This window comes from Amaranthus tricolor, chromosome 13 (genome assembly GCF_026212465.1).
Source record: "Amaranthus tricolor cultivar Red isolate AtriRed21 chromosome 13, ASM2621246v1, whole genome shotgun sequence".
NCBI lineage: Eukaryota > Viridiplantae > Streptophyta > Magnoliopsida > Caryophyllales > Amaranthaceae > Amaranthus > Amaranthus tricolor.
In genome coordinates, this window is record NC_080059.1 from 19,433,845 (window position 1) to 19,458,649 (window position 24,805).

A 24,805-nucleotide genomic window follows, 5' to 3' on the forward strand; every position below is an offset into this window, starting at 1 on the left:
TTGATAAATTAGACAATTAATACAACTTATTATTATAAATTAACAATTTTTGAATAAACTATTTGTACGTGTGTTCAAAATTAATCAATAAAATAAATTAACTATTTTCATTGGTGTGGACTTATAGTTGACAACCCGGTGACTTATAGTCATACACAAACACTTGTTCAGCAAGGAACCTCTTTTTTGAGCTTTCTACCCAATTTCCCCTTCTTCCTTTTTCCTCTCATTTTAATTTCTACTTTCCTTTTTTTTTTCACACACTGTAAAACATTGTGTACTCCTCCTACTTATAACCATTTCTCTCTTCTCATTTCTCTTTCATTTTCCACTTTCCATAATCAATTAATTCCTGAGAATAGAAAAAAAAAAAAATGGGAGATATCAATACACTGGCACTGATCAACTGTGATCCTTATCATCAACCTCTACAAACCATTCACCCACCATTAATCTCCTCCTACAACCATGAAATACGCCCACTCCTCGACGCCATTGACAAACTCCGTCACCTTAACGTTATGAGTGAAGGCGTACAGCTTCCCACCATTGTTGTAGTAGGTGATCAATCCTCTGGCAAATCAAGTGTACTTGAATCCCTTGCTGGTATTAACCTTCCGAGAGGTCAAGGGATTTGCACTCGCGTACCCTTAATCATGCGCCTTCAAAACCATCCTACTCCTTCTCCAACACCCATCCTTTCTCTTCAATATCTCGACACAACATTAGAAACGGATGAAACCCATGTAGCACAATCCATTGAATCTGCTACTATGGAGATTGCCGGGTCGGGTAAGGGAATCTCACATACCCCATTAACTCTAATAGTGAAAAAACATGGAGTGCCTGATCTTACCATGGTTGATCTTCCTGGTATTACCCGGGTGCCCGTTCTTGGGCAGCCGGATAATATATATGAACAAATCCAGGATATAATTATGGAGTATATTACTCCTTCAGAGAGTATCATTCTGAATGTGCTCTCTGCTACTGTTGATTTTTCTACTTGTGAATCGATTCGGATGTCCCAGAAGGTGGATAAAACTGGGGAGAGGACTTTGGCTGTTGTTACTAAAGCTGATAAGGCTCCTGAAGGGCTTTTAGAGAAGGTTACAGCTGATGATGTGAGGATTGGTTTGGGTTATGTTTGTGTTAGGAATAGGATTGGGGATGAAACTTATGAAGAAGCTAGAGCACAAGAATCTGATTTATTTGCATCAAATCCTTTACTTTCTAAGATTGATAAGTCCATTGTTGGTGTTTCTGTTCTTGCAGAGAAACTTACAAGGATTCAGGCTGGTAGTATAGCTAGATGTTTACCTGGGATTGTTAATCAGATAAATGATAAGCTGAGTTCTAGTATGTCAGAGCTGAATAAACTTCCTAATCCCGTTTCTTCCGGTGCTGAAGCAATTACAGCATTTATGACCATTTTAGGGTCTTGTAAAGAGTCTCTTAAGAAGATCTTAGTTAGGGGAGAGTATGATGAATTCGCTGGTGACGATGAAATGCATTGCACTGCTCGTTTGGCTGAGTTTCTCGATGAATTCTCGAGTGCTCTTATGAGTAAAGATAAGCCTGATGATGAGGGTAAAGTCGAGGATTTCTTAATGGAAGAAATTCAGATTCTTGAAGAAGCGAAAGGGATTCGCCTTCCGAATTTTGTCCCTAGAGCAGCGTTTTTGAATATATTGCATAAGAAGATCAGTGAGATATCTGCAATGCCAGAGGATTTTGGGTGCAGGGTTTGGGATTATGTTGAGAAAATTGTTCTGATTGTTGTAAGACAACATTGTGAGAGCTACCCTCAGCTCGAACTGTCCACTCGAAGGGCTGCTCAGAATTTGATCTCCAAAATGAAAGATCAAACAATGAAGAGAGTTAAAGAGATGATTGAAATGGAGAAAATTGGTGATTATACTTGTAACCCTGAGTATATGCTTATATGGAACAAATTAATGGGTTATCAGACCGAGTTCACTGAAACCGTGGGTAATCTGTATAGAAGCCATATGGATATTGAAGGTATAGGAAGAGTTTCAGTGGTGCATCTAAGAAAGTTTAGTGAGATTTTACAACCCGCATTCGATATGAAAATGAGAATAATGTCTTATTGGAAGATCGTATTACGACGATTAGTCGATTTCATGGCACTTCATTTACTTAGGAGCCTCCATAATCTGGTAGATAGGGATCTTGAAAATGCGATTATTAGTGAGCGGATTGGTGGTGGCATTGAAAAATTGCTCGAGGAATCGCCGACTGTGGCTAGGAAAAGAGAGAGGCTAACTAAGAGTGTGGAGCTGCTTAAGGAGTCCAAGGATGTGGTTGCTGCTATAATGGACAGGATTGCTTTAGCAGCTAATGGGTCATGTAATGAAATTCCAATATCTTAATCTACATCATGTTATGTTATTAGTATTAGTTCATCCCAAATTCCCAATCTAAGCTACTAGTTTGCTTAAGGGTCTTTTGTCTTGTCTTTCCTTTTGTGCTCATGTAATTTCTAAGGTTACCATTTAGGTAACTATTTGTAGATCTTGTGGTAATGTATGTGAGTTATGAAGCTTTTATGAGTTGTATTGAAATCATTCCTAATAGAGTATTTAAGTTAAGGATCTCTGATCTGCCTTAGAGCCAAAATGCAGTTTCAGTTAAAGTGACGAGTCTTAGGCGTGCTCAATGGCCGGATACAGGCTAGGCCAGACTTAAGAAAATATGGGTCGGGCGTGCTCAATGACGAATCTTAGCCCTTCTAAAAACAGACCGGATAAGGGCTCAAAAAGGGGAATTGCCCATTGAACATCCTTGACGACTCAGTAATGGAGGTGACACAAATGTACTACCAAATATTGGCCTAGACCATGAGAGCGATATTACAATAATAGTGGTTATACAACTCGACTGATATGATAAAATGCATTTCACACTATCTTTTTCGATTATAGGATAATAAACTTTGATGATGAACATCATGAAGACAGCTTCATTACAATAAGTCTGAACTCTGAACAAGTAGAATTCCAAAGCCTAGGGAAATTGTGAACACATACAAGCTACACATGAAGAAACATAGTTCCTTGAATGCATCTTTTTTTTGTGTATTAGACTTATTAAATCATTCATAGGCCCTGCACAAAAGATCGGAGAAAGTACTCTCAGAAGACATCCATCATAAACAGCCAATCAAATTGGGCTATATACTTCAAGTTAAGGTCTTACCAGTACTTGCTTCTTGAAGATCGAAGTGAGTACATCAATATTCCATTTGGTTTGTCTATACCCATCAATTTTGTTCACTTCCTGTACAATAAGCACCAAACATCAATAATAGTACTATGGCATTCCATCACTCTATTGCCTGCCTAGACGGAGTTTGGGATATCAAGTATACACGACATTGATTACACTTACGATAAGAAAGATTATTTCCGATTGACCATTAAAAGCAATCATAGTATACCGTTATAGATCTTTGGTCCAATCAAGAATGGACATGATCAGTAGCAGAACTAAAGAAGTAAATTCAACATTCAAGCTCACTTGGAGCAGTATTTGATTGCAATGTAATAAGAAAAAGTACCTGAATCCAGGTAGCTAACTTGGGCCTCCCAGATGTAATATCATAGTTCTTTACCTCTAGCAACAGTGGCTGGAGCCTCTCTACAAATGGGGCATAAGCAATGTCCACCTGAATTCAAACAAAAAAAAAAAAAAAAAAAAAAAAAAGATTACACTAATAGTTCCTTAGTTCTAAGTTCTAACAGTCTTCTGGGTTAAAAGTAAACAAGCTTGCTAATGAATTTCAGATAAAAGCATTTCAGCAAGTCTTGTTTGAGACTTGTGAGACTGTTGGAAATACTTCACATGTGATAAGATCCCACATCGATAAAATAGTAGGTTGTGGACTTGTATATATATTGGGTGGGCTAATCTCATACTACCATATAGTTTTGGGAAATAATAACCTTACCAAGTGTATGTGCAAGTAAAGCTCTTGACTTTTGGGTTTTTGGGCTTGAGCTCACCTGTGTCCACATGAGTGGGCCACGAGTGTTTCTAGTTGATCACTTTAAATTTTTAACTATCTCTTTAAGACATTAAGCCTATATTAGGCCACTCCATAAAAATGCCTCATTGTGTGAGAAAATGTGAAAGCATTTAGGTGAGGGAGTCGAAAATTGCGAGGTTTTCAGGGTATCGTTAAAGTTATGTACTTACGTTACGTTGAAAGTGAGTATTGTGACTTAAATGTGAAGTTAAAATAATTTGTATGCCAAATACTCTATATGCACATCGTTTCACTAATTTTCTAGGGCGGACCGTGGCTGATATCTTGCCCATACTAAGCTCCACCACGGAAACTAAAATGCTCAAGTATCAACCAATAAGGAAGCTTTTTTACTCAGACTTACCGCACTGAATTCACCAAGGAAGAAAGGCCCACCATCAAATTTAGAAAGAGCCTCTTCGATTTTGTCCAAGGCAGCAACTATCAAGGAAAACAAAACAAATCAAAACATTTCAATGTACATGAATCAAGCAAACTACCGCCCCCAATTCAACGGCGGATTACGAAAAAAATATAAAAATTACGCCTACTGGGTTTTGATTTCTTGTCTCATATGTGGAAGATATACTAAAAAAATCACATGGGGTATATTTACATATAAGATTTGATTTTATAGTGGATTCAAGTGATGTCCACTGACTAACTAACAATCTAACATCACTCTAGATCTGCCACTAACCCGGGCCATTACTATATTGGTACCATATCGTCAAAGTTTATGAGCTTACCGCGACCAAGATATAGGCCGCGACAATTGCCCACTGTAGAAAATCATAATGTGGAATTTGGTTTGGATTTAGTCTGGTGAATACTAGATTTGTATTCCTTTATCAATGAGAGGAACACTCCTATTTATACATGATTAAGACTAAAAAATAAGAAAATAATATTATCCTAAATCTAAATAATAGAAAACAAAATAACCTTAATATCCTAAATATTAAAATAGATCTTAAATTCCTAAAACATAATATTATAAAATAATATCATTATTTTATTCTATTGTACTTCCTATGTTCCTACACCCACTAGCCCCACAAAGCTTAGAAAAGTGATGTGTTGAAACCATACCCATATCAGCTTCAGGGCCCCCTTTGAGATAAGAGATAGTAGCTCCACCAAAAGTGACAGCATAGACCATCATCTCTTCAGAAAATTCATTCTTAGCAGGATCCTGCATGTTTTTAAACATGAGTTGCAATAGTTAAGGTCTGATTAAGTATTAAGAGTTGGCTATTTAGAATATTGAAAGAGGCCTACTTACATCTGGGAGAAGTTTTGGTCCATCAAAGTGGGTATCTAAATACTTGAGCAAATCAAGGCTTTCTGCAATAATTTGATTGTTGTGCTCCAGCGTAGGCACCTATGTCGTGTCCGACCAAAATGATAAATGATCAGAATGAATTGAGAAAAATAATTTATATATGTCAACGATAACTTTGATTGATTTAAAATTTATGCAGACCGTAGTCGATGTCAATCTTTTGGGATTTAGACGTTGACGTTATTGTTCTTTTGTATAATCTACTACCAATAATAAATACAACAATAAGTACTATTGATTAGTTTCGATTGTTCTTAATCAGATTCTAGCGTTTTGTGCAATCCTTGGTTTACACAGTATCCTTGAAACGTTTTTAGTTAAAATAAACAAATAATTTTGTGTTAAAAGTTAAATGCTGACACTTGACAACGTTAGTTAAGTTTATATATGAATCTGGCTACACATAAAAATAACAGTCGAATTGGTTCAACGTGGTTTAGAGATGAATCTACTGTAAACCTTATAATAGTAAGATTATTTTCCTCAAAAAACCACTTACCTTGGCAGGTGGGTAAACATCCTTGTACCAAGTTGGTTTATCATTCAGATCAATGGGTATTAATTCAATTTTTTCTTGCAACCCCTGCAAAATTACAACACAAACAATACTATATATATATAGAGTGCTCCATATACTTCATATAAGAAAAAAATCAACCAAAACAATGTGCAAAACAATTAAAATGCACTTGGATATAATATAGATTTTGCAAAAGAACATTGTTTGTCTTAATTACATACTAGTATTAACTTAAAAATCATTTTCTTGGACATTTTCTTATTGAGCCAATTCACTGAAAATGTCCCAATTCTATTTTTGTCATTTTTTTTTTACCCTTTTACCCTTACTACAACAACACAATAGCACATAAATATCAATATCCTTTATGGAAAAAGAGAGTTTTTCACCCGCTTTTAAGTGGTTCCCCACCCCTCCTTGATTTTGGTGCAAAACTCAAATGCCCCATTTTCAATGAATAGGAGGGAGTATAATATTTGCTGGGACCTCAACTATTAGCTTAAGCATTTGGTTGACTGAGTTTTTTGACATGGTATTAAAAGTCAACGTGATAAAAGGTCATGAATTCGAATCTCAACCACCTCTCATCTAAAGTGGATTATTCAGCGCCTATACGCATCACACTTCTAGCCCAATAGACTCTCATGTGAGAGGGCGAGTTAAAATATATAAAATATTCTGGGACCTCAACCATTGACTTAAGTTTTTGATTGAGTTGATTTCCTTACAATTACTCCCTCCGGGCCCATAAAATTTATCCTCTTCAAAGCTTTTACATTCAAAAAACAAAATATTGCAAACTCAATCAATGAAACAGAGTATGTAATAGTAACTAACTAACTATATGATATCAAATTATATTTATGAAAAGTTTATAAGCCAATATAGTGGAAGTAAAAATACGGTTGTAGTAATTTCAAAAAATAAATACAATGGTAGTAAACTAATAATACTAATACTAATACTAATGAGGATAAAAGAGGAACCTTGTAATTTATGCCAATCCATACACGCTGAGCAAAAGGGCATGTATAGCAAGTGTACAACCTATATACAGAAACCAAACAACACTCATATGTTATCATCTCATCTCATCACTGGTTCCATAGTTCAATCTGACGGAAACGCCAAAGCACTGACAATAACGGAATCGGAAACCCTAGAGTTGGGTGAACAAAATCATGTTTTCAGTTGAATCGTACCGGGTGGTTTAGTAAAACCGCCACGGGACCGGTGCGGTTTAACCAAAATGCACGATGTGTCAATTTCCATAAATATTGTCAATTCAATTATAATTTAATAAAATTATAAATTATGTATTGTAAATTTGTAGTATAGTATTTTCTCCGTTTCAAGATACTCGCAATATTGGAAATTATGCACTATTTATCCCTTACTCTTAACTTGTGATTAATTTTTAATTTATTAGTTAAAATATAGTCATGTGAGATCTTGTTTGATTCGTCTCAATCAATGCAAAGATTATTAATATCAAAATTTTTATAATTTTTTATCATACATAATTAGAAATATTAAGGATTAAATTAGTACATTAAACTGCGTAAAAAAGCAAATATTACAATTAATTTGAGACGGAAAAAATAATTGAATATGATTTTATGTTTTTTCTAGAAGAAGATGAGCAAGTAAGACGATGCGTTTTGGCTATGCCCCACAAGGTAGTAGAGTGGTTTTATATGTGTGAATAATCTACTTTTTAAAAACTAAAACTAATTAGAGAGTTTATCAATGCTTTTGTCAATTATGCGAAGGTTCATCCACGCCATTTGATGAATCTTATATATATGCGACAATATATTGGATAAACAAAAATTGATTTATTCAAAATAGAAATATTGTCTGAATGACATAAAGACCATAACAATAAATCAGTATTAATAATAAGATTTTATTTTATTCGGTATACAATGCGACAACAACGATTAAAATAGAACTTTAAATTAAAAAAAAGTGTTTCTAAATTGGTCTTATATAGTCAATTATTACATATACATATTGTTTTAGTTGGAGAGTAATTATTATTTTTTAAAAAAACATGTTGGTTTACTTCTCATCTAATTTTTCTCTTTCATTTTCTCGTGTAACAAATTGAATTATTTGATTTAAAGATAGAATAGAGCACAATATATCACAATAAAAACTTTACGGAAACTGTAAAACAAGTGTAAATTAAGTTTTGAAATATTATATTTGAAATAAAAAAGAATGTTGACTTTGATTTCAAGAAATAGAATGGAATATTATTCGCGTATGCAAATATTTAATTTCTAAGGCTGACATACTCAAATTATATATGATTAAGACATAATTAAGGCCATTGCCCATTGCCAATAATTAATGATGGTAAAAACACTATAAAATTTCATTTTTTATTGCTCTTTTGACTTCTTATTATTAAATGATCATCCGTATTCTAACTCATGATAAACAAAAATCAAACCATTACAATTTACCTTTTTCTTCTGCTTTTTACTATTTTTTTGTAAATATTAAAATATGAGTGTCTAAGGAAAAAATTAGGAATTTTATTATTATTATTATTATTATTATTATTATTATTATTATTATTATTTAAGTAATTTTTAATTTAAAATTAGACTCATTAAAATTTTTGTAAATAGACGGGCTCTCTTATAATTTGTTCCGAAAAATAACATGAGATGATTTTTATTAAAAGGACCAAACCATGGTTTTAATTCACCTAACACTAAAGTTAGTTGATTTTTTCTTTTTTTGTTTTCATCTAAAAATTTCATTTTGATGAACTTTTTTTACTTTTCATAATCTAAGTTAACCGGGTGATTTCACCAAATAAATTAATTTGCAACTAAATTAAAAAGCTAATTATATGATTAATATGAACAACTTATTTCAAAAGAAAATCTAAAAAAAAAAAAAAAAAAACTATTTAATTAGGGAAAGAATTAAAGAGAAGAACCTAGGTTTTCCATGGTTTGGAGGCTTCTCTGACGTAGAATCCAAAGTAGGAGGCAGAATGTCTCTAAAAACATCACAACAAATCATGATCACAATCCACAAACATTATAATCATTAGTTCAATGCAAATATTACTATTTTAAAAAAAAAAAAAAAATTGCAAAGAAAATCACAATACATGAAAAGTTATTCTTACATTTTGGCCATGGTATGTAGAAGCTTAACGTTTATGGGTTGTTTGATTGTTGGATGGAATAAGAAGAGTCAATTTATAGGCAAATTTTAGTGTCAAACTAACTACCTATGCAATGATGTAAACATTACCTACATATTTTGAATAGTCAATATTTTTTATTATGATTATGAACTATGAAAGACCAACTATTTATTTATTCTTTATACCTTTGAATTTTGTTACATTTTTTTTTTTTTTTTTTATTTTGATCGTTGAAAACTTTCTTTTAGATTATAGAATATGATAAGGGAAGAGGATAAGTTGGGTAAAAATAAAATTTAATATCTATCCTCAAAGAGTAATATTTTCTCCTAACTAAAAAAATACACTTTAAATATCTATTCTACAATCTTTACAATATTGCTTGAACAATAAAGTGGAGTGGATATGTGTGGGTTATTTAAGAATATCATCATTTGATCGAAGGTAATAACTAAGTATAAATATGACGAGTATATTATGAAGACTAAATATATTCAATTATTTTAGATGATAATATCGTTATACTAGAAATTAACTTTGATTTATGTATTTATACTATTAGTTTATTATTAATTATAATCGAGTCATATAAGGTTACATATATAAACTAATCGGATACTAGTGCATTATAAAACATTAGATGCTTATTGGATTCATGATGTTGACATAGTCATATTTATAAATATTTTCTCCTCATAATCTATGATTTAAGACTCTTTTATGGTCATTATGTGTTATTCATTGGAGTTTACGCATGTTTTGAAAGTTTGGTCTTTCCAAATATTTTGAAGGTAAGTGAAAGTAGAACAAGAAACAAAGTCGTAGAGAAAAGGAGCTCAATACCCAGTCAAGTATGTAACAGACTCAAAAATTACAATTTTAATATTCCATTTTATTATGCTTAACTTTCAATTCAATTCCAAATTTTTTTTATTAAACTCCAAAACCGATTCAATTCTCGATTCTTTCTCGATCGCCTATATCATTTCGAAATTTAAACTTTAAACTGTTATTATTTTTTTAAATATTATTTTTAATAACCTGAAATTTAATTATTATTTTGTACTGCATAAATTTCAAAATCATTTAATTAACTTACGGTTTACAAACTTTACGTTTAAAAATTCTTATTTTCTTAATTAATTTCGTTAATGATTATTTTAACGTCTAACACTTTTATTTAAACTATTTTTTAATCCCCTAAACATAGTTGGTCAAAACCTAACAAAATTTTTTATGTTTGCATACTTCCACAAGTAAAGCAAACTTTTATAAACAAAATCAAACACCCCTACCCCTTATATGACCAATTATGGTGCAAAATAAGAGATGGGCTTAAGATTTTGCAAATTTTTAATCCAACCCTTACCAGTTTGTCTCCAAAATATCTACATATATACTAAATCCTTTTCTAGTGTTCTACTTCGCCAAAGTTGGATCAAAATTATCAAAAACGTCCCCTTTCTAGTCATTTGGTCCAAATGAATTGAGCTACTTATTTCTTTACTTTTACCTCATAATTTAACATCATTAAATCACTTGGGGTTTGAAACTAGGGTTTAAATATGGGATGGAATGGAGTTTGAAACTTGGGGGTAGGAGGGTATGGGATTCTATAGGTTTGGAATGGGATGAGAATCCAGAGGGTATGACATCCCAATGTAAAAAGGCCTAACCAAACATTGGAATGGTTGTGATACCATTCCATACCATTAAAAAAGAGCCAACCAAACATGCCCTTAATTCCTAAATTCTTTTCATTTTGTTGATAAATAAAGAAGATAGAGCTTAAACTACTCTTTTTCTAGCCATGACCATCATATATAGGAGTTTGGTTTATTTATTTTCAGACATTAGAACATCATCATCATCATCACCATTTTGGAGCATTGTTGGTTGATTATTTTTGGGTAATTAGAATATCATTACTTTGGAGAAGAATATTATTTTGGGTATATAGGTGATCCATGTATGCTTGGATCAGGTCTTTCATACGAACAACATGGGTGAAGAACAAAGCATAGAGTCAGATTCAACAACAGAAGAAGTGGAAACAGGAATCAAAACAGCAGCACAACAGTTTCTGATCAAACCTTGCGAACAGCTGACCTTGCAGGCCTCTTTCAGATCAACCAGGAAAGGTTCAGTAGCCATGAAAGATAGATTTGGAATCTTGGTACTTGGAACTTCCTACCATGGTCCAAGATTACTCCTATCAATCATTAGAAGACCTCAAGATGAAAGGATGAAGGTCACCCAGTCAGCACTGGTGCAGAACAGTACAGAACTGATGTTATGACCAGCACCCCTTGTGAGGCTTGGCTTGAACGCATCGTCTGGCCTATGGGACCAACAAGGGTAGAAATGAAATCTCTACACTAGAAGCTTGCTTACAGGACTCTTAGTGGCCCTCATCTACCTTTGGAAGTGCGCAAGAAAGTGATTGGAAGGTAGCCTGGTCAGCAGCCTTTTGTCAGAAGAATAGAGTTCTATACTTGGGCTGTTTTTATGTTTTTAATAAGCACATGTTGTGCACGTGGTCCTTTATGACCGTTATTGTTAGTTTGGCGTGTCATTAGCTTTCCCATTGTATTTCCCTTGTCCCTCACGTCTATATATAGATGGCCTAATCCCTTGTAGAGCAGAATTCAAATTGTTAATGAAAATTTTCTTCAAGTAAATTGCTTTGCAATTTCCTTCCCCTGGGTGAGTTCTTTGTGAGTGAAACAAAGAGGCATTCGGTTTGTTCCACGAGGATTAAGAGAGTGAATCTTAATCTTAGTGTGAGGAAGAGGCCAATTGGTTGTTAAAGGCCAATTTGTTTCTATCCAAGGCACAGAACCATTCATCAGAATTGTTCTGGCCACCTTCTGTTCATTCAGAACAGAAGGCTTATCGTGTGGTGTTTGTTCAAGATCAATCTTGGGGCTGATCTTGGAGGGATTAAGTGTGTTCTTGGATCATTCAACCCCATACATGCATCAACTTGGTATCAGAGCACGGTTCACGAAGAGGGCAAGGTACGTACAGAAGGGAAATACGAAGACATTGAAGGTGAAATTTTTTTTCAGATTCTGTCAGTTTTGGGGTCTGAAACGTGATCAATTTTGAGGACCGTTTGAGGTTATTTTTAAAAACTGTTTTTGCACCATATTCTTCATTGAGTTTGTGAACTTTTGGCTTTGGAATCATTTGATTTGGTGTTGTGGTTAAGGAGATATGAATTTTTCTTTAGAGCCTGCCCAAAACTGATCAAATCCGGATTCCTTGGTAAGTTGTCTTCGAAAACCTATCAAGATTCCTTTCTTTGGCCTTCATTTTCTATAACATTATCAATCACTATCCTATATTCATGAAACCACATCATTTGTGCACTTTTACATACGTTTTATAGGTTTCTTGAATGACCCATTCCTTGTGTTTTTGCAAAAATACAGAATAATTGAATTTCTTTTGTCTTCTGTATTTTATCTTTTCATCCTTCATTTTTGAGTCTTTTTCATTGTTTCTTTTTTTCACATTGATTCATTTTGAGTCTAGTTTTTGGTGAGCCTTGTTGTGTAGTCAGTGGAGTTGTGGAAAAAAAGATGCGCAAGTGTTTAGACCAAAGGTCACAAAAACAGTTCAGATTGGATGTTTGGAGGAATTTTTGAATTGTGATCAAACTAGACCACGTATTTGAGTATTTCCAATTTGGGGTGTTTGTAGACATCTTGAGGTGTGTTGTCACCAAATTTCATCATACTTGGAGTTGGTTTGGTCGGGTTTTCAGTAGCAAACATTTCATACAAATTTCTGAATTTGGGCTGTGTGGGTTCTGTTTTTTCTTCTGTTTTGTGCACAAAAATTCTCCAAACTTCATTCCTTTTCTTTTTTTTTCTCTTTTCACCCTTTTTATTACTCTCACACTTTGTTTTTTTTGAGAGATCCTTGAGTCTTAGAACACCGAGTCATCAATATTGAACATGAACATACATAAACCATTGGATAAACTAGATTGTGCCATTGAAAAACTTCAACTAGCATCATTGGAGGATGAGGAAGCGAGTCTTGAAGAGTTAAAAAAGATTTATGAAAGACTTAGGCATTGGGTGCGAGTTGATAATCTGCATAAAAAATTGGTGAATGTTAGGAGTCAAAAGCAAAGCTTGAAGAGGAAGCTTCATCTTCAACAAGAAAAGCTGAGATTTCAACAAGGATTGCAAGAGCAATATGGGGATTCTAAAGTGGTGATTGTTCATGAGTATGACATTGATGTTGATCCGGTTAGGATTAGATTTGAGATCATTTCAAAGCATGTTGATACAAAAGAAACACCATTGTTTTCTTCTTTTGATAACAATCAAGAACCATCCATTGTGGAAAATAATGAAGAAATTGTTGAAGCATCTTGTGTAGAGGTGATTAATGATCTTAAGGAAGATATTGAGGCATCTTGTGTAGAGATTGTAGATGATCTTGAAGAAGTTGTGGAGACATCTTGTGATGATATGCGTTGTACTAGGCAGGAGGTATTACATGTGGCCAATGTTCATGCAAGTGTTGAAGATGATTCACTACTAGAACCAACAAAGAAGCATGATTTTGTAAGGATTACTGATTTTGTTGAGTTTGTTCATGTTAGTATGTTTGTTGAATTTAACCCTACAAAAATTCGGGGTCGAATTTTTTCTAAGAAGGGGAGAATACAACAAGTTGAATGTAGTCTTGGCAATAGAAGCAAGCTAATCTTCTTGGTAAGCTTGTTTAATGTATGGGTGTGGTTGATTATGCAAGTGAAGACAAAAGCATTCTTCCTTACATGCGTGATGATCATGGGGAACATGGTTCCTAACTTAATTTAAACAAGTACGTGGCGTTAACAGTAGATATGAAGTCATGAGCTATTGAGGAGACAAGATTTGTCAAGGGCTGTGGAGTATACGGAGGTTTATGAGTAGGATTTGTGTTGACTTTTCATAGTGCCCAGCATCATGATGTGATCAGTTCAATGAGCATTTGGTCTGTACAAATGAGTATTTGTAAACCATTACAGTAGCAGCCAAGATCAGTTGCAGCAGCTGTGTATAGTAAGTAGAGCTCTCTTCAGAAGTACAGCAACACTTGAGATCAGAACAGCCGGAAAAATCAGCAAGCTTGTAGTGCAGCAGCAGTTCAGCACAACCCTCAACAGCAGATCATATTACAGTAATGGATGTGTGTGCATCAACATCAGAACAAGTGCATTAGATCAGAATTTGTAATGGACTAATAAGCTTGTTCCAAGGCAGCAGCAGGTGTAGTTGAAGTTTTGGTATTGAAGTTTTTCTAGTAGTTGTCTATTGTTGTGGTGTTTTTGGGGTTATGTGCAGTTTGTATTGCGTTTGTGCAGCAACATATAGCAATGGTTCAGTATAGTCTAGTACATACAGCAAGTAAAATAAGAAACAGCAGCATATGCAAATCAATAATTTGTGTCCAGACCAAGCAACAACAGGTTGTTAGTAGGCTGTTTCAGATAAGAAAATGTGTGCATTGATAATAAAGTACCTATGCATCAACCCTTGGTTTATGAAATAGCTCAAGCATTCAAGGAGAAGGGCAAGAATTGAGGACAATTCTTTTTCCAAGAAGGAGGGAATGATCCATGTATGCTTGGATCAGGTCTTTCATACGAACAACATGGGTGAAGAACAAAGCATAGAGTCAGATTCAACAACAGAAGAAGTGGAAACAGGAATCAAAACAGCAGCACAACAGTTTCTGATCAAACCTTGCGAACAGCTGACCTTGCAGGCCTCTTTCAGATCAACCAGGAAAGTTTCAGTAGCCATGGAAGATAGATTTGGAATCTTGGTACTTGGAACTTCCTACCATGGTCCAAGATTACTCCTATCAATCATTAGAAGACCTCAAGATGAAAGGATGAAGGTCACCCAGTCAGCACTGGTGCAGAACAGTACAGAACTGATGTTATGACCAGCACCCCTTGTGAGGCTTGGCTTGAACGCATCGTCTGGCCTATGGGACCAACAAGGGTAGAAATGAAATCTCTACACTAGAAGCTTGCTTACAGGACTCTTAGTGGCCCTCATCTACCTTTAGAAGTGCGCAAGAAAGTGATTGGAAGGTAGCCTGGTCAGCAGCCTTTTGTCAGAAGAATAGAGTTCTATACTTAGGCTGTTTTTATGTTTTTAATAAGCACATGTTGTGCACGTGGTCCTTTATGACCGTTATTGTTAGTTTGGCGTGTCATTAGCTTTCCCATTGTATTTCCCTTGTCCCTCACGTCTATATATAGATGGCCTAATCCCTTGTAAAGCAGAATTCAAATTGTTAATGAAAATTTTCTTCAAGTAAATTGCTTTGCAATTTCCTTCCCCTGGGTGAGTTCTTTGTGAGTGAAACAAAGAGGCATTCGGTTTGTTCCACGAGGATTAAGAGAGTGAATCTTAATCTTAGTGTGAGGAAGAGGCCAATTGGTTGTTAAAGGCCAATTTGTTTCTATCCAAGGCACAGAACCATTCATCAGAATTGTTCTGGCCACCTTCTGTTCATTCAGAACAGAAGGCTTATCGTGTGGTGTTTGTTCAAGATCAATCTTGGGGCTGATCTTGGAGGGATCAAGTGTGTTCTTGGATCATTCAACCCCATACATGCATCAATAGGAGATCACTTGGAGTTCAGAGTATTTCGATGAAGCATTACTACTTGAAGGATCTTTCTTATATTTCTGGATTAGTACTTAATACTAATTCTTGGTGGAAGTATGATATAACTTTTTATCCTACTCTTTATGTGGAATTTTACATTTTATTTACTTTATAATATGCAAAGTATGAAATACGGTGAGTATATATTTACGTAGGAAGTTAGTTTAATGAAATTATAATTAAGAATATATTAAGTGCGTTTATGCTAAAAATACTTTTAGTCTGCTAATTACTGACTTTTTGAACTTGTTTAATTAAGAAGTTGGGTGAAAAATTATATGTTAGTGATACTAAGTACTATTTATGTTGATATATTTATGAGTTATATAGAAATGTTATTTTATTTAAGAATGTTTATGTTAAAACTATTGTTAATATGTCTATGTTAGCCTTTAAACTACTTTATAAGGTTGTAAGTTGTTTTAGGAACATATTTTTTATTAAGTGTGGTTATGCTAAGCATGTTGTTATTATACTTTATTTTAATATTAATGTTTATCCTTAAAGTTATAATACACCAGCGGAGGATGAACCCGAGCTGGAGTGTGACTCCCTTTTATTTAGATCTCTTTATTGTATTTGAAAGACTATTAGTTCAGTTGTTAAGGATTAGACTATTTTAAATCTGTAATTTAAACTTTGGACTTATTTCGATTTGATTGTAATTATTCTACTTGGACATTTGTTTACCTTTAAGTAACCTCTTAATTACGTCGGCAAAAATATGCTTTCGCTTGATTAATACTAAATTCCAGTTAGTGATTGTCTTTATAGTTACAATTTTCATTCCCATGTACAAAGACATCTACAATATAATCCTTTTTGTTACCATCTCTGGCTATAATGGGGATGAATATTTGCATTAGGTTTTAATGATACGATTTAATATAAATCCTTTCAGTTACATTTTCTAGTGTTCGACCTAAAGTTATCTTATGGGTAAAATCTGAAGGTATTTAATATAAATTCTACTGTTTTTATGGGAGGGATGAAGAGTAGAAGAGGATAACTTGTCCTTAATGTTACGGTAGAAAGTGGCATATTTATTTAGAAAAGAAGGATATGTTTATTAAAGGAGGAAAAGATTAATGTAATTAATTAGGTTTAGGTGAAAATAATCTAAGGCTAGTTTTTTGTTATTATTAACTTGGTTAGTTGTTAAATGAAACATTTGAAGATGGAGAAGAATGGAAAAACATAAACATAAGAAAGCATCCTTCAAATAAAATTTGTTAGAATTTTAGAAAGTGAATCAGAGCATTTCATGTAAGAATGAAAAAAATTAGCCATATATAAATTTAAAAGAGGTTTACTATAAAATTAATTGGTATTTGTATGAGTGACTTCTCAAGTTTATAAAGTGATATGTTCTTTTTTTTCATTGATATGAAACAACTCACAAATGAGTAATAATATACACTTTAGTACTCTCCCTTACATGTGATTGTCTATAGAATTTTATACCTCGTTGGAAACCAACTTTCAATTCAACAACAAATCAAACTCTAATATTGTATTAGAATTTTAGAAAATATGACTGTATATTTTAAAATAGGAGAATGAAATGTAATTTACGTATAAATTTAAAAGATATTCACTATTAAAATCAACTGAGAGTAATAAAAGGAACTCCTTAAGTTTATAAGTGGTATATCCTTTTCATATTCACCAATAGGGAAAAACTCATATATAATTAATAATAAATTCTTTAACAAAACAAAATTAAAAACCACATCTTATCCAATTAAAAAATAATAATTTTACTTTTTTTAAAAAAAATTGAGTTCAATTATCAGTTCTGTTCTCAAATACTCTCTCCTATTTCCCTAATTGTCTCGTTTGACTTTTCTCCATTTTAAAGTGGTCAAATGGGATCACATGTGTAAGAAAGAAGTATAGAGTTTTAAATTTTTATAGGTGTAAAGTGGGGTTAGAAAATATAAAGGTGTAAAAAAGTTAAATTTAATAGGGATAAATCGATAAAGTTAAAATACCAAAAATAGAAATGAATCATTTAAAGTGACTTGATCCAATAAAAAAAAACACTTAAAAAATGAATAGGAAGAAGTAAAATCTAAGCCACACGTAATGTATCCTTTTGCTCAACTTATTTTCACACATGACACACCCAAATCCACGTGTTTTTCGCCGTCCACCGAAACTTAGCGTACCCAAACAGGCCGCGTCAAATTACCGTATTTGCCCCTCGCCAGTGCCCACGAATATTCCAAGGTTTCAACCCGACTTCCTTCAATTAACCTCCTCTCCTCTTAAATTCTGGAGACGTAATTCCCTCCATTCTTCCAATCTTTTCTACAAAACTCCCCATTAATTTTATTTTTTTACCTTGAAATTTAATGGCTATATTCTATTCTGAATCATTCTTGATTTCTTCTTTCAATTTGAATCAGTCTCATTCAAACACCAATCCTCTGCTTAGTTCTTCTGTTGATTTTCATTACTTTTTAGATCAGCTATCTACTAGTTTTTGATTCTTGGATTTTTTTTCTTACTTTCTCCTGTTTCAATGGGAAAGCGTAAGTTACTATTTCCCCCGATTTATTTATTTATTATGTTATTATATTATTGGGGTTTTTTTATTCAGATTATTTTTTGGTGGTTACATGATAGTATTATGTAGTTTCGCCTGCCAATTTTTTGTGGACCAGTTGAAATTAGGATGTTTAAGCCTCTCAATTTTTATGGATTATAAACTTATGAACTATTAGTACAGTAATTATCTTTTTGTTTTATTTTTTGTGGATGATGAAATTTTGAAGTTTTAGCATCTTAATTTTTGTAGTTTCTTGGATTTTTATGCTTTAAATATTGGATTTTGTGGGATTGTAAATTTATGAACTACTAGAACAGTAATAGTTCCTTTTCTTTCCACCCCTAATTTCCATTTTATTTATTTATTATAGGGTTGTATAATTTTTGATTTGTTTGTGTTATATAAAATTGAAGTTTTAGCCTCTTAATTTTCTTGGGTGCTTGGATTAATATGGTATAAATATTGGATATTTGGGATCATAAATTTATTAACTATATTAGCACACCAATGTTCATTTTGATTTGTTTCGTTGTGGATGATGAAATTTTGATGTTTTAGCCTATTTGTGAGTGCTTGGATTTTGATTACTCCTATTATGTAAGTTGGATTTTTAGGACTTGTTAGCTTATGAGCTGTTGATACTGTTATTGTCTTAATTTGATCTATAATGATTTTTTTGGGCATATTTGCATGATGAAATTCTGTAGGCAATTCAAATCGTAAGAACACTGCAGCATTGCTGGATAGTGATGATACAGATAGTCTAAGCTCAGCATCATCTTCGGTCCGTTCCGATATGATTTCAGTTGGGTTTGGTGCGGATGTTGAGAAGGATAACTTATTGGATCAATCTCTTGATGCTTTGTATGAGAAAAGGTAGCTCTCTATTACAACAGTTGGTATCTTGCTTGATGAATTCTATTGCCTTCCTTTTAATTGTCAGATTGTTTTTGATGAAAATTATACATCAGTTTCTGATTTGAACTTATTAAGTTTGATATTAATTTAGCTCTAATACATGGTTTTTTGTGTAATTGTTGAAGGGGCTCTACTAGAGAGAAGGCTTTGGAATCTATTATTGAAGCATTTAGTCAGGAGTTACAACATGAATTTGTTGAGAAGAAGTAAGTTGGTGTTCTCTTTCCACATCTTTTGTTTTACTGTTTTAATTATGAGCTAATGGTAGAGTAAGCGTCTTCCTTGAAATCTCGGTTTAGCCGTGCTCGTCCCGATGTCCTTAGAACTGTTTATAAAGTATAAGAGTTTTTGTTGTTGATGCTTTGTGGTTCCAAGTTCAACTGTCAAGTATGATTAATAGCAATAAGTTTTTGGTTCCGTTAAAGATGATTTATTTTTCCTAGCGTTAACAACATTGCAATCATAAATATACTTTTGTGTCCCCATTTTTGTGAATCATAGAATAGCCAAACTTACTATTTTGATATGTTAAGGTTCTTCTTTGATAGGAATTCATGGAGGAGAATACATCTTGATGAAATTGTTTTTTAGTTGTAGATTAGTTCAAGATAGGACCGAATAAAGTATAAATATATAAACTTTGTTAGCTAAGGTTTCCCACGTTGATTTGTTTTAATCATGTAGTCAACCCTATGAAAAACAAGGAAAAAGGGAGTAGTGTTAGGAGTACTTTCTATATTTTTATTTTCTGCTAGGCTTTCGCTGGTTTTGTTGAGCATTTATTTTTTATTTAATTTAATTTGTATCTGGTTCACCAGATGTGCAACTCTGCTTCATCAGTGTTTGAATTCTATCAAGAAAGGCTCTGTGAAGGAGATAAGTTTGGCTTCTCATGCAATTGGTTAGGCACCATTCCTTGGCTACTTTTTCTCAGTTTTGAGTGTCAGTCCAGATAATTATGAAATATTTGACTTTAAACTCTGTTAAGGGTTATTGGCATTGACAACTGGTTCCGGCAATAATGCACGTGAGATACTGGAGGATTCAGTAATTCCAATATCACAAGCTCTTAGGTCAAGATCTGAATCATCAAAAGTTGCATCAGTGAGTGTTTATCTTGGCTTCATTATATTCTTGCATTGGTCTGTTGGATGGGGATATTAAAATACTGATTTTCGTTTGTTTTGGATTATGATTTCAGTTGTTGGATTGTTTGGCGGTCATCACCTTTATTGGTGGGGAAGAGCCAGAAGAAACTGAGCGGTCAATGCAGATAATGTGGGACGTTGTGCATCCTAAATCTAGCACCAATGTATGCACTTGATCTTATTTGATTCCTTTGTTGATCTTAAGTTATTCTAATGTTTATCCTCTAATTCTACCTTGTCCCTATATACTCAATACGGAACCTTGAATGTATCTTACTGCTAGTAAGGTTTTGGAAACTAAATAGCCTTTAGCTCTCTGCTGATATCAGGAGTATATTAGTTGAATGAGATGCTACCACTGGCTATGTTATTTTGTTTTTCTTAATGTTGTTGAGATGTGTGTTAGTTTGCAAGTTTGTTAGAATGTGACGGAAACTGGTAACTTATAGAATCATTTGTACTGTTCAGGTAGTGGCAACTAAAACTTCACCAGCTGTCACAGCTGCAACGGTATCAGCATGGTCATTCCTTCTCACAACAATTAATGCAGGGAGTCTAGGTTTGAAAGATTGGCAAGAGTATGTTGATCCTTTATTTTCTTAATTATTATTAGGGGATTCTTGTTATGTGTTTTAATTTTTTTAAAGTATCTTGCCTTGCTTGAGCTCTTTGTATAAATTAATCCCATTATATAACAATGGGGATTTTAATCTTTTGTTTTGAAGACAATGGAAGGATGTTATACAATAGTCAATTGGGGTCATGGGTAAAAGAGTTCTAAAACATTAATATTAGTCTTATTTGGGAACTCAAAATGTTGGATACAATTTTGTTATGTGATACTATGTTATTTCCTTTTACCATATCAGGAGGTAGGTTCTAAAACAGCCTATTATCTTCATAAAATATCTGCAGGTCCATTGCTTATTTGTCTACACTGTTGGATAAGGATGATCGCTCTGTGCGTATTGCAGCTGGTGAAGCACTGGCTGTGATATTTGAAGTTGGAGATTTTGAAAGGTTTTCTGGTGAAAAAGTTGGTTCCGGCAATAATACTGACAATGATATACCCGAAGGGTATATACACTTGAAAGGATTGAAAGGCAAAGTCCTGAATCAAGTGAGAGAGCTTGCTTCGGAGGCTGGTGGCAAAGGAGCAATCAAGAAGGACCTTAATAACCAAAGGAACATGTTTCGGGATCTTTTAGATTTTCTGGAGGTATTAGATCCATTTGTTGTTTCCCTCTCTTCTGTAATAATCTAAATGTTGACTTGATTCCTTGAATTATAGGATGGTTATTCCCCGGAAACCTCAATAAAAATTGGTGGTGAGACTTTAACCACATCTTCATGGTCAGAGCTTATACGGGTGTGCCTCTTTGTCCCTCCCTCATTTGCATGTGGTTTTGTTTGTGCTATAATTATTTTTTGTCCTGAATAGTCTTCTGTGTTATGCAGCTGAACTTTCTGAAGCATTTCCTTCGGGGAGCATTTGTGAAGCATATGTTGGTTGGTATTTTTAATGCTTTTTTTTTCGGGGTTTTATTTCTTTCTTGATGTTTTCAATGTGTTGTTTAAGCTTGCTCCTTGGGATTGCAACTTTTCAGGAAAATGTATTCCTCCATGAGGTTTTTAGATTTACTCCCAAGAAAAAGACCGCTTGGGGCAATGAGGATTATTCATTGGATAAACTGAATGAAAAGGTTAGTAAATCGTAATATTTTTTGTAGGTGAAAATTTAAAAAGGCCTTTTTGGGAACTTGACATTTCAGGTGTATGGTGTTTGTTAATTGGTTTTTGGCCATTGGAGAGTTAGTTAGTTTGTTTGAACACCCGGTACTATTTTGACAATTTTTATTGTAGTTTGACTAGTTGTATAATTTTACTTTTAATGAAGATGTTTGATAAAATTCGTTATTGGGTATGCTTGACAAATGACTTTTTGGTTGGTTTTTTTGTTTTGGCTCTTGGCTTTTGGATTTTTTGTTTCCTCATTCTACCTCTTTCACAATTATGTCAACTAGTTCATATACATCTCAACTTACCTTTATTTCATTAGTTTGACTTTTTTTACTTTATTAAATGTTTACACTAATCTGAGCATGTCCTTAGAAATACTAGCTGTGTAAGTAAGTGTTGTCAATAGGTCATGCTTACATATTACTCCCTCCTATTCACTGTTATTGTCCCATTTGGTTTTTGAATACTATTCATCAATCACTCTCAATATGTGCTTGATTCTTAATCTATAATTTATAATGTAGTCAAGTGGGGTCTTGTTCGATTCGTTTTAATATAAATTTTATTAATATTAAACTTTTGTAATTTTTACTTGAGCACAATTAGAGATATTTAAGATTGAAATAGTACATTGACAAATGCCCCAAAATCAAATGGGGCAATAATAGTGAATAATAGGGAGTATTAAAAACCCTAAGGGAGAATGAGAGGAAGAAAACTCCTGCTATGGAGGATATCGTTGACTAACTGTGAATCAAATTAAAGCTGACCATACATGTATGTGGAAGTGAGTGATAAACATGGAGGTAATTGTTCAGCCAAGACAACTGTGTTTTCTCGGATGTTGATATGTCTCGACTAGTCTTGAGGCTGTTTGAACTCTAAAATGAAGTGATCAAACATTCGAGACTTTAACGTGTGACATGAGTCAACTGGGCTAATTTGATAGTTCATGGACACTTGTTCGAATGTTATCTGAAAAAGAAATACCCGTTATCCTCTACAGAATTGTTAAATTGGTTGAGTTAATGGGAACTGCGATGACTTTCGATATATATGGCTGTACAAGGAGTAATGTGCATTTATAGTAAGAATAGGACAGTGCCTTATAATGTATATACATGAAATTTTTTTTGAAAGTCTTCATTTTCTCCTTACATACTATCTGCTTGTAACAGAGATTGTACAAGTCACCAAATTCTGCATTGGCTAAAGCACGAACGCAATACATGAATAAACAGCGAATGATGCTAAAGGTAAGCTCGGCTTCTGGATATTCTTGGCCTTACTAATATTATACTCCGTTTCATCAATCAATCTTGTTTTACGATTTCTGTCAAATGTGTAAAGAAAAACCTATTTAAGTGGAAACCTTGTTTGATTATACGATCATTTCATAACTTTTATTATGCACATTTAAAGATACTTGTTTTTAAAATAGCGCATTGGATAATATAACGTAAAATTGAAGTAATCTTGGGGTGTGTAATGTGGTAGGATCGAAAGACTGGTCATTTTGCTGCTGCATACAGTGAAGAATAGATCCACACAGCAACAAGCTAATTGTTTCTAAAATAGAAGTTGTCCTGGTAGTTAGCTCTCAGCCTCACATTTGTAATCTTGGTGTATCTTATGTATGGCCCAAGAAGCCAAGACCATGTATTATTTGCAATTTTATTCTCATGATATTTTTTTTTTTTGAATTGTACAACTCTGATTATTGAATAAAATTGGTGATTTAGTAATACAATTGTTGAATTTGAAGTATCATGTGGCATGTGGTACACTTGTTTTTTGACATACATTTGATGATTGACACTTTATCACTAATATGGCTACATTTTGACTATAAAAGACTTTATATGAAAAGGTCAAATGTAGTAATTTTCACGAGACAAAAGAGTGATTGGCGTCAAGCTCAAAGCTTTGTTTGCACCATTTGCAAACTCCAATAGTATCTTATTCCATTGTTTCTTAAACCTTTTAATTTTGTCATTATATAAGTCTCTTTAGACAATTGAAATTTAATTTTGTTATTTTATAACTACTACAATTTCACAAATTTGTGTATGAGATGAAAATTTGAAAAAAAACAAAGTCATTTGAACGAAAATAGTCAAAATTCAAGTTTTTGGCAAATTTTAATCCCAAAATAGGCGTCATTGCCTCCAAAGCTAAGTTTAGTTTATACTCGCTGTTAATAGTAGCGAACCAAGGCAGTTGCTGAAATTAAGTCACGTGTTTGTTCGCTGTAGTAACAGCGAACAAAGACTTTGGTAAAAAAAAGTCAACATCTTTGTTCGCTGTTAGTAATAGCAAACAAAAGCAGACCTAACAGCGATCAAAGGTTTGACTTGCTTTGACCAGGTCTGCTTTTGTTCGCTGTTAGTAACAGCAAACATAGTATTTTCTATTTTTTTGATCTGCTTTTTAAGTTCGTTATTACTAACAGCAAACTCATACTGAACCTAGCTTATGAGCCATAGACGCTAATTTTGAGATTAAAGTTTGCCCAAAGCTTGATTTTTGACTATTTTGGTTCAAAAGGCTTATTTTTTTGCAAAAAAATTGTGTACCTCTCTCAAGTTGTAACGTGCAAATCACAAACTCCCAATTCGAAAAAGATGGATGAAGATGGATGAACCGATGCATTTGTAAAAAC

General features: G+C 33.4%; 3 protein-coding genes across 4 annotated transcripts; 2 read left to right on the plus strand and 1 right to left on the minus strand.

Annotated features, from left to right (window-relative positions):
* The first annotated feature begins 374 nt into the window (after positions 1-374).
* LOC130798963 (dynamin-related protein 4C-like) lies at positions 375-2,618 on the plus strand. Its single transcript, XM_057662052.1, has one exon. The coding sequence runs from the start codon at positions 375-377 to the stop codon at positions 2,394-2,396; it is 2,022 nt and encodes a 673-aa protein (XP_057518035.1). The 3' UTR covers positions 2,397-2,618.
* Positions 2,619-2,762: 144 nt separating this feature from the next.
* On the minus strand, positions 2,763-9,205 carry LOC130798964 (protein IN2-1 homolog B-like). Its single transcript, XM_057662053.1, has 10 exons — positions 9,071-9,205; positions 8,876-8,938; positions 6,903-6,963; positions 5,896-5,979; positions 5,337-5,435; positions 5,144-5,246; positions 4,416-4,492; positions 3,584-3,691; positions 3,223-3,303; positions 2,763-3,131 (listed from the first exon to the last, which is right to left on the minus strand). Exons 1-10 carry the CDS (start codon positions 9,079-9,081, stop codon positions 3,123-3,125), a joined length of 696 nt encoding a protein of 231 aa, XP_057518036.1. The 5' UTR covers positions 9,082-9,205; the 3' UTR covers positions 2,763-3,122.
* Positions 9,206-17,868: 8,663 nt separating this feature from the next.
* LOC130798965 (uncharacterized) lies at positions 17,869-23,888 on the plus strand. 2 transcript variants are annotated; one of them, XM_057662055.1, is made up of 13 exons: positions 17,869-18,320; positions 19,045-19,213; positions 19,381-19,461; positions 20,074-20,156; positions 20,244-20,359; positions 20,457-20,567; positions 20,872-20,981; positions 21,319-21,622; positions 21,695-21,772; positions 21,862-21,912; positions 22,011-22,106; positions 23,322-23,399; positions 23,641-23,888. In XM_057662055.1, exons 1-13 carry the CDS (start codon positions 18,311-18,313, stop codon positions 23,683-23,685), a joined length of 1,332 nt encoding a protein of 443 aa, XP_057518038.1. In that variant the 5' UTR covers positions 17,869-18,310; the 3' UTR covers positions 23,686-23,888. The 2 variants fall into 2 exon arrangements, with proteins under 2 accessions (XP_057518038.1, XP_057518039.1); XM_057662056.1 differs by lacking the exon at positions 17,869-18,320 and adding an exon at positions 18,361-18,934.
* Positions 23,889-24,805: the final 917 nt, after the last annotated feature.

Coding starts and splice junctions, on each gene's coding strand:
- LOC130798963 (XM_057662052.1), top strand. CDS start 375: ATGGGAGATATCAATACACTGGCACTGATCAACTGTGATCCTTATCAT.
- LOC130798964 (XM_057662053.1), bottom strand. Junction 6,964..8,875: donor CCAAACCATGGAAAACCTAG/GTTCTTCTCTTT, acceptor TTCTGTATATAG/GTTGTACACTTGCTATACAT. Junction 5,980..6,902: donor GGATTGGCATAAATTACAAG/GTTCCTCTTTTA, acceptor GTAATTTTGCAG/GGGTTGCAAGAAAAAATTGA.
- LOC130798965 (XM_057662055.1), top strand. Junction 19,462..20,073: donor CATGAATTTGTTGAGAAGAA/GTAAGTTGGTGT, acceptor CTGGTTCACCAG/ATGTGCAACTCTGCTTCATC. Junction 21,773..21,861: donor CATGGTCAGAGCTTATACGG/GTGTGCCTCTTT, acceptor TGTGTTATGCAG/CTGAACTTTCTGAAGCATTT.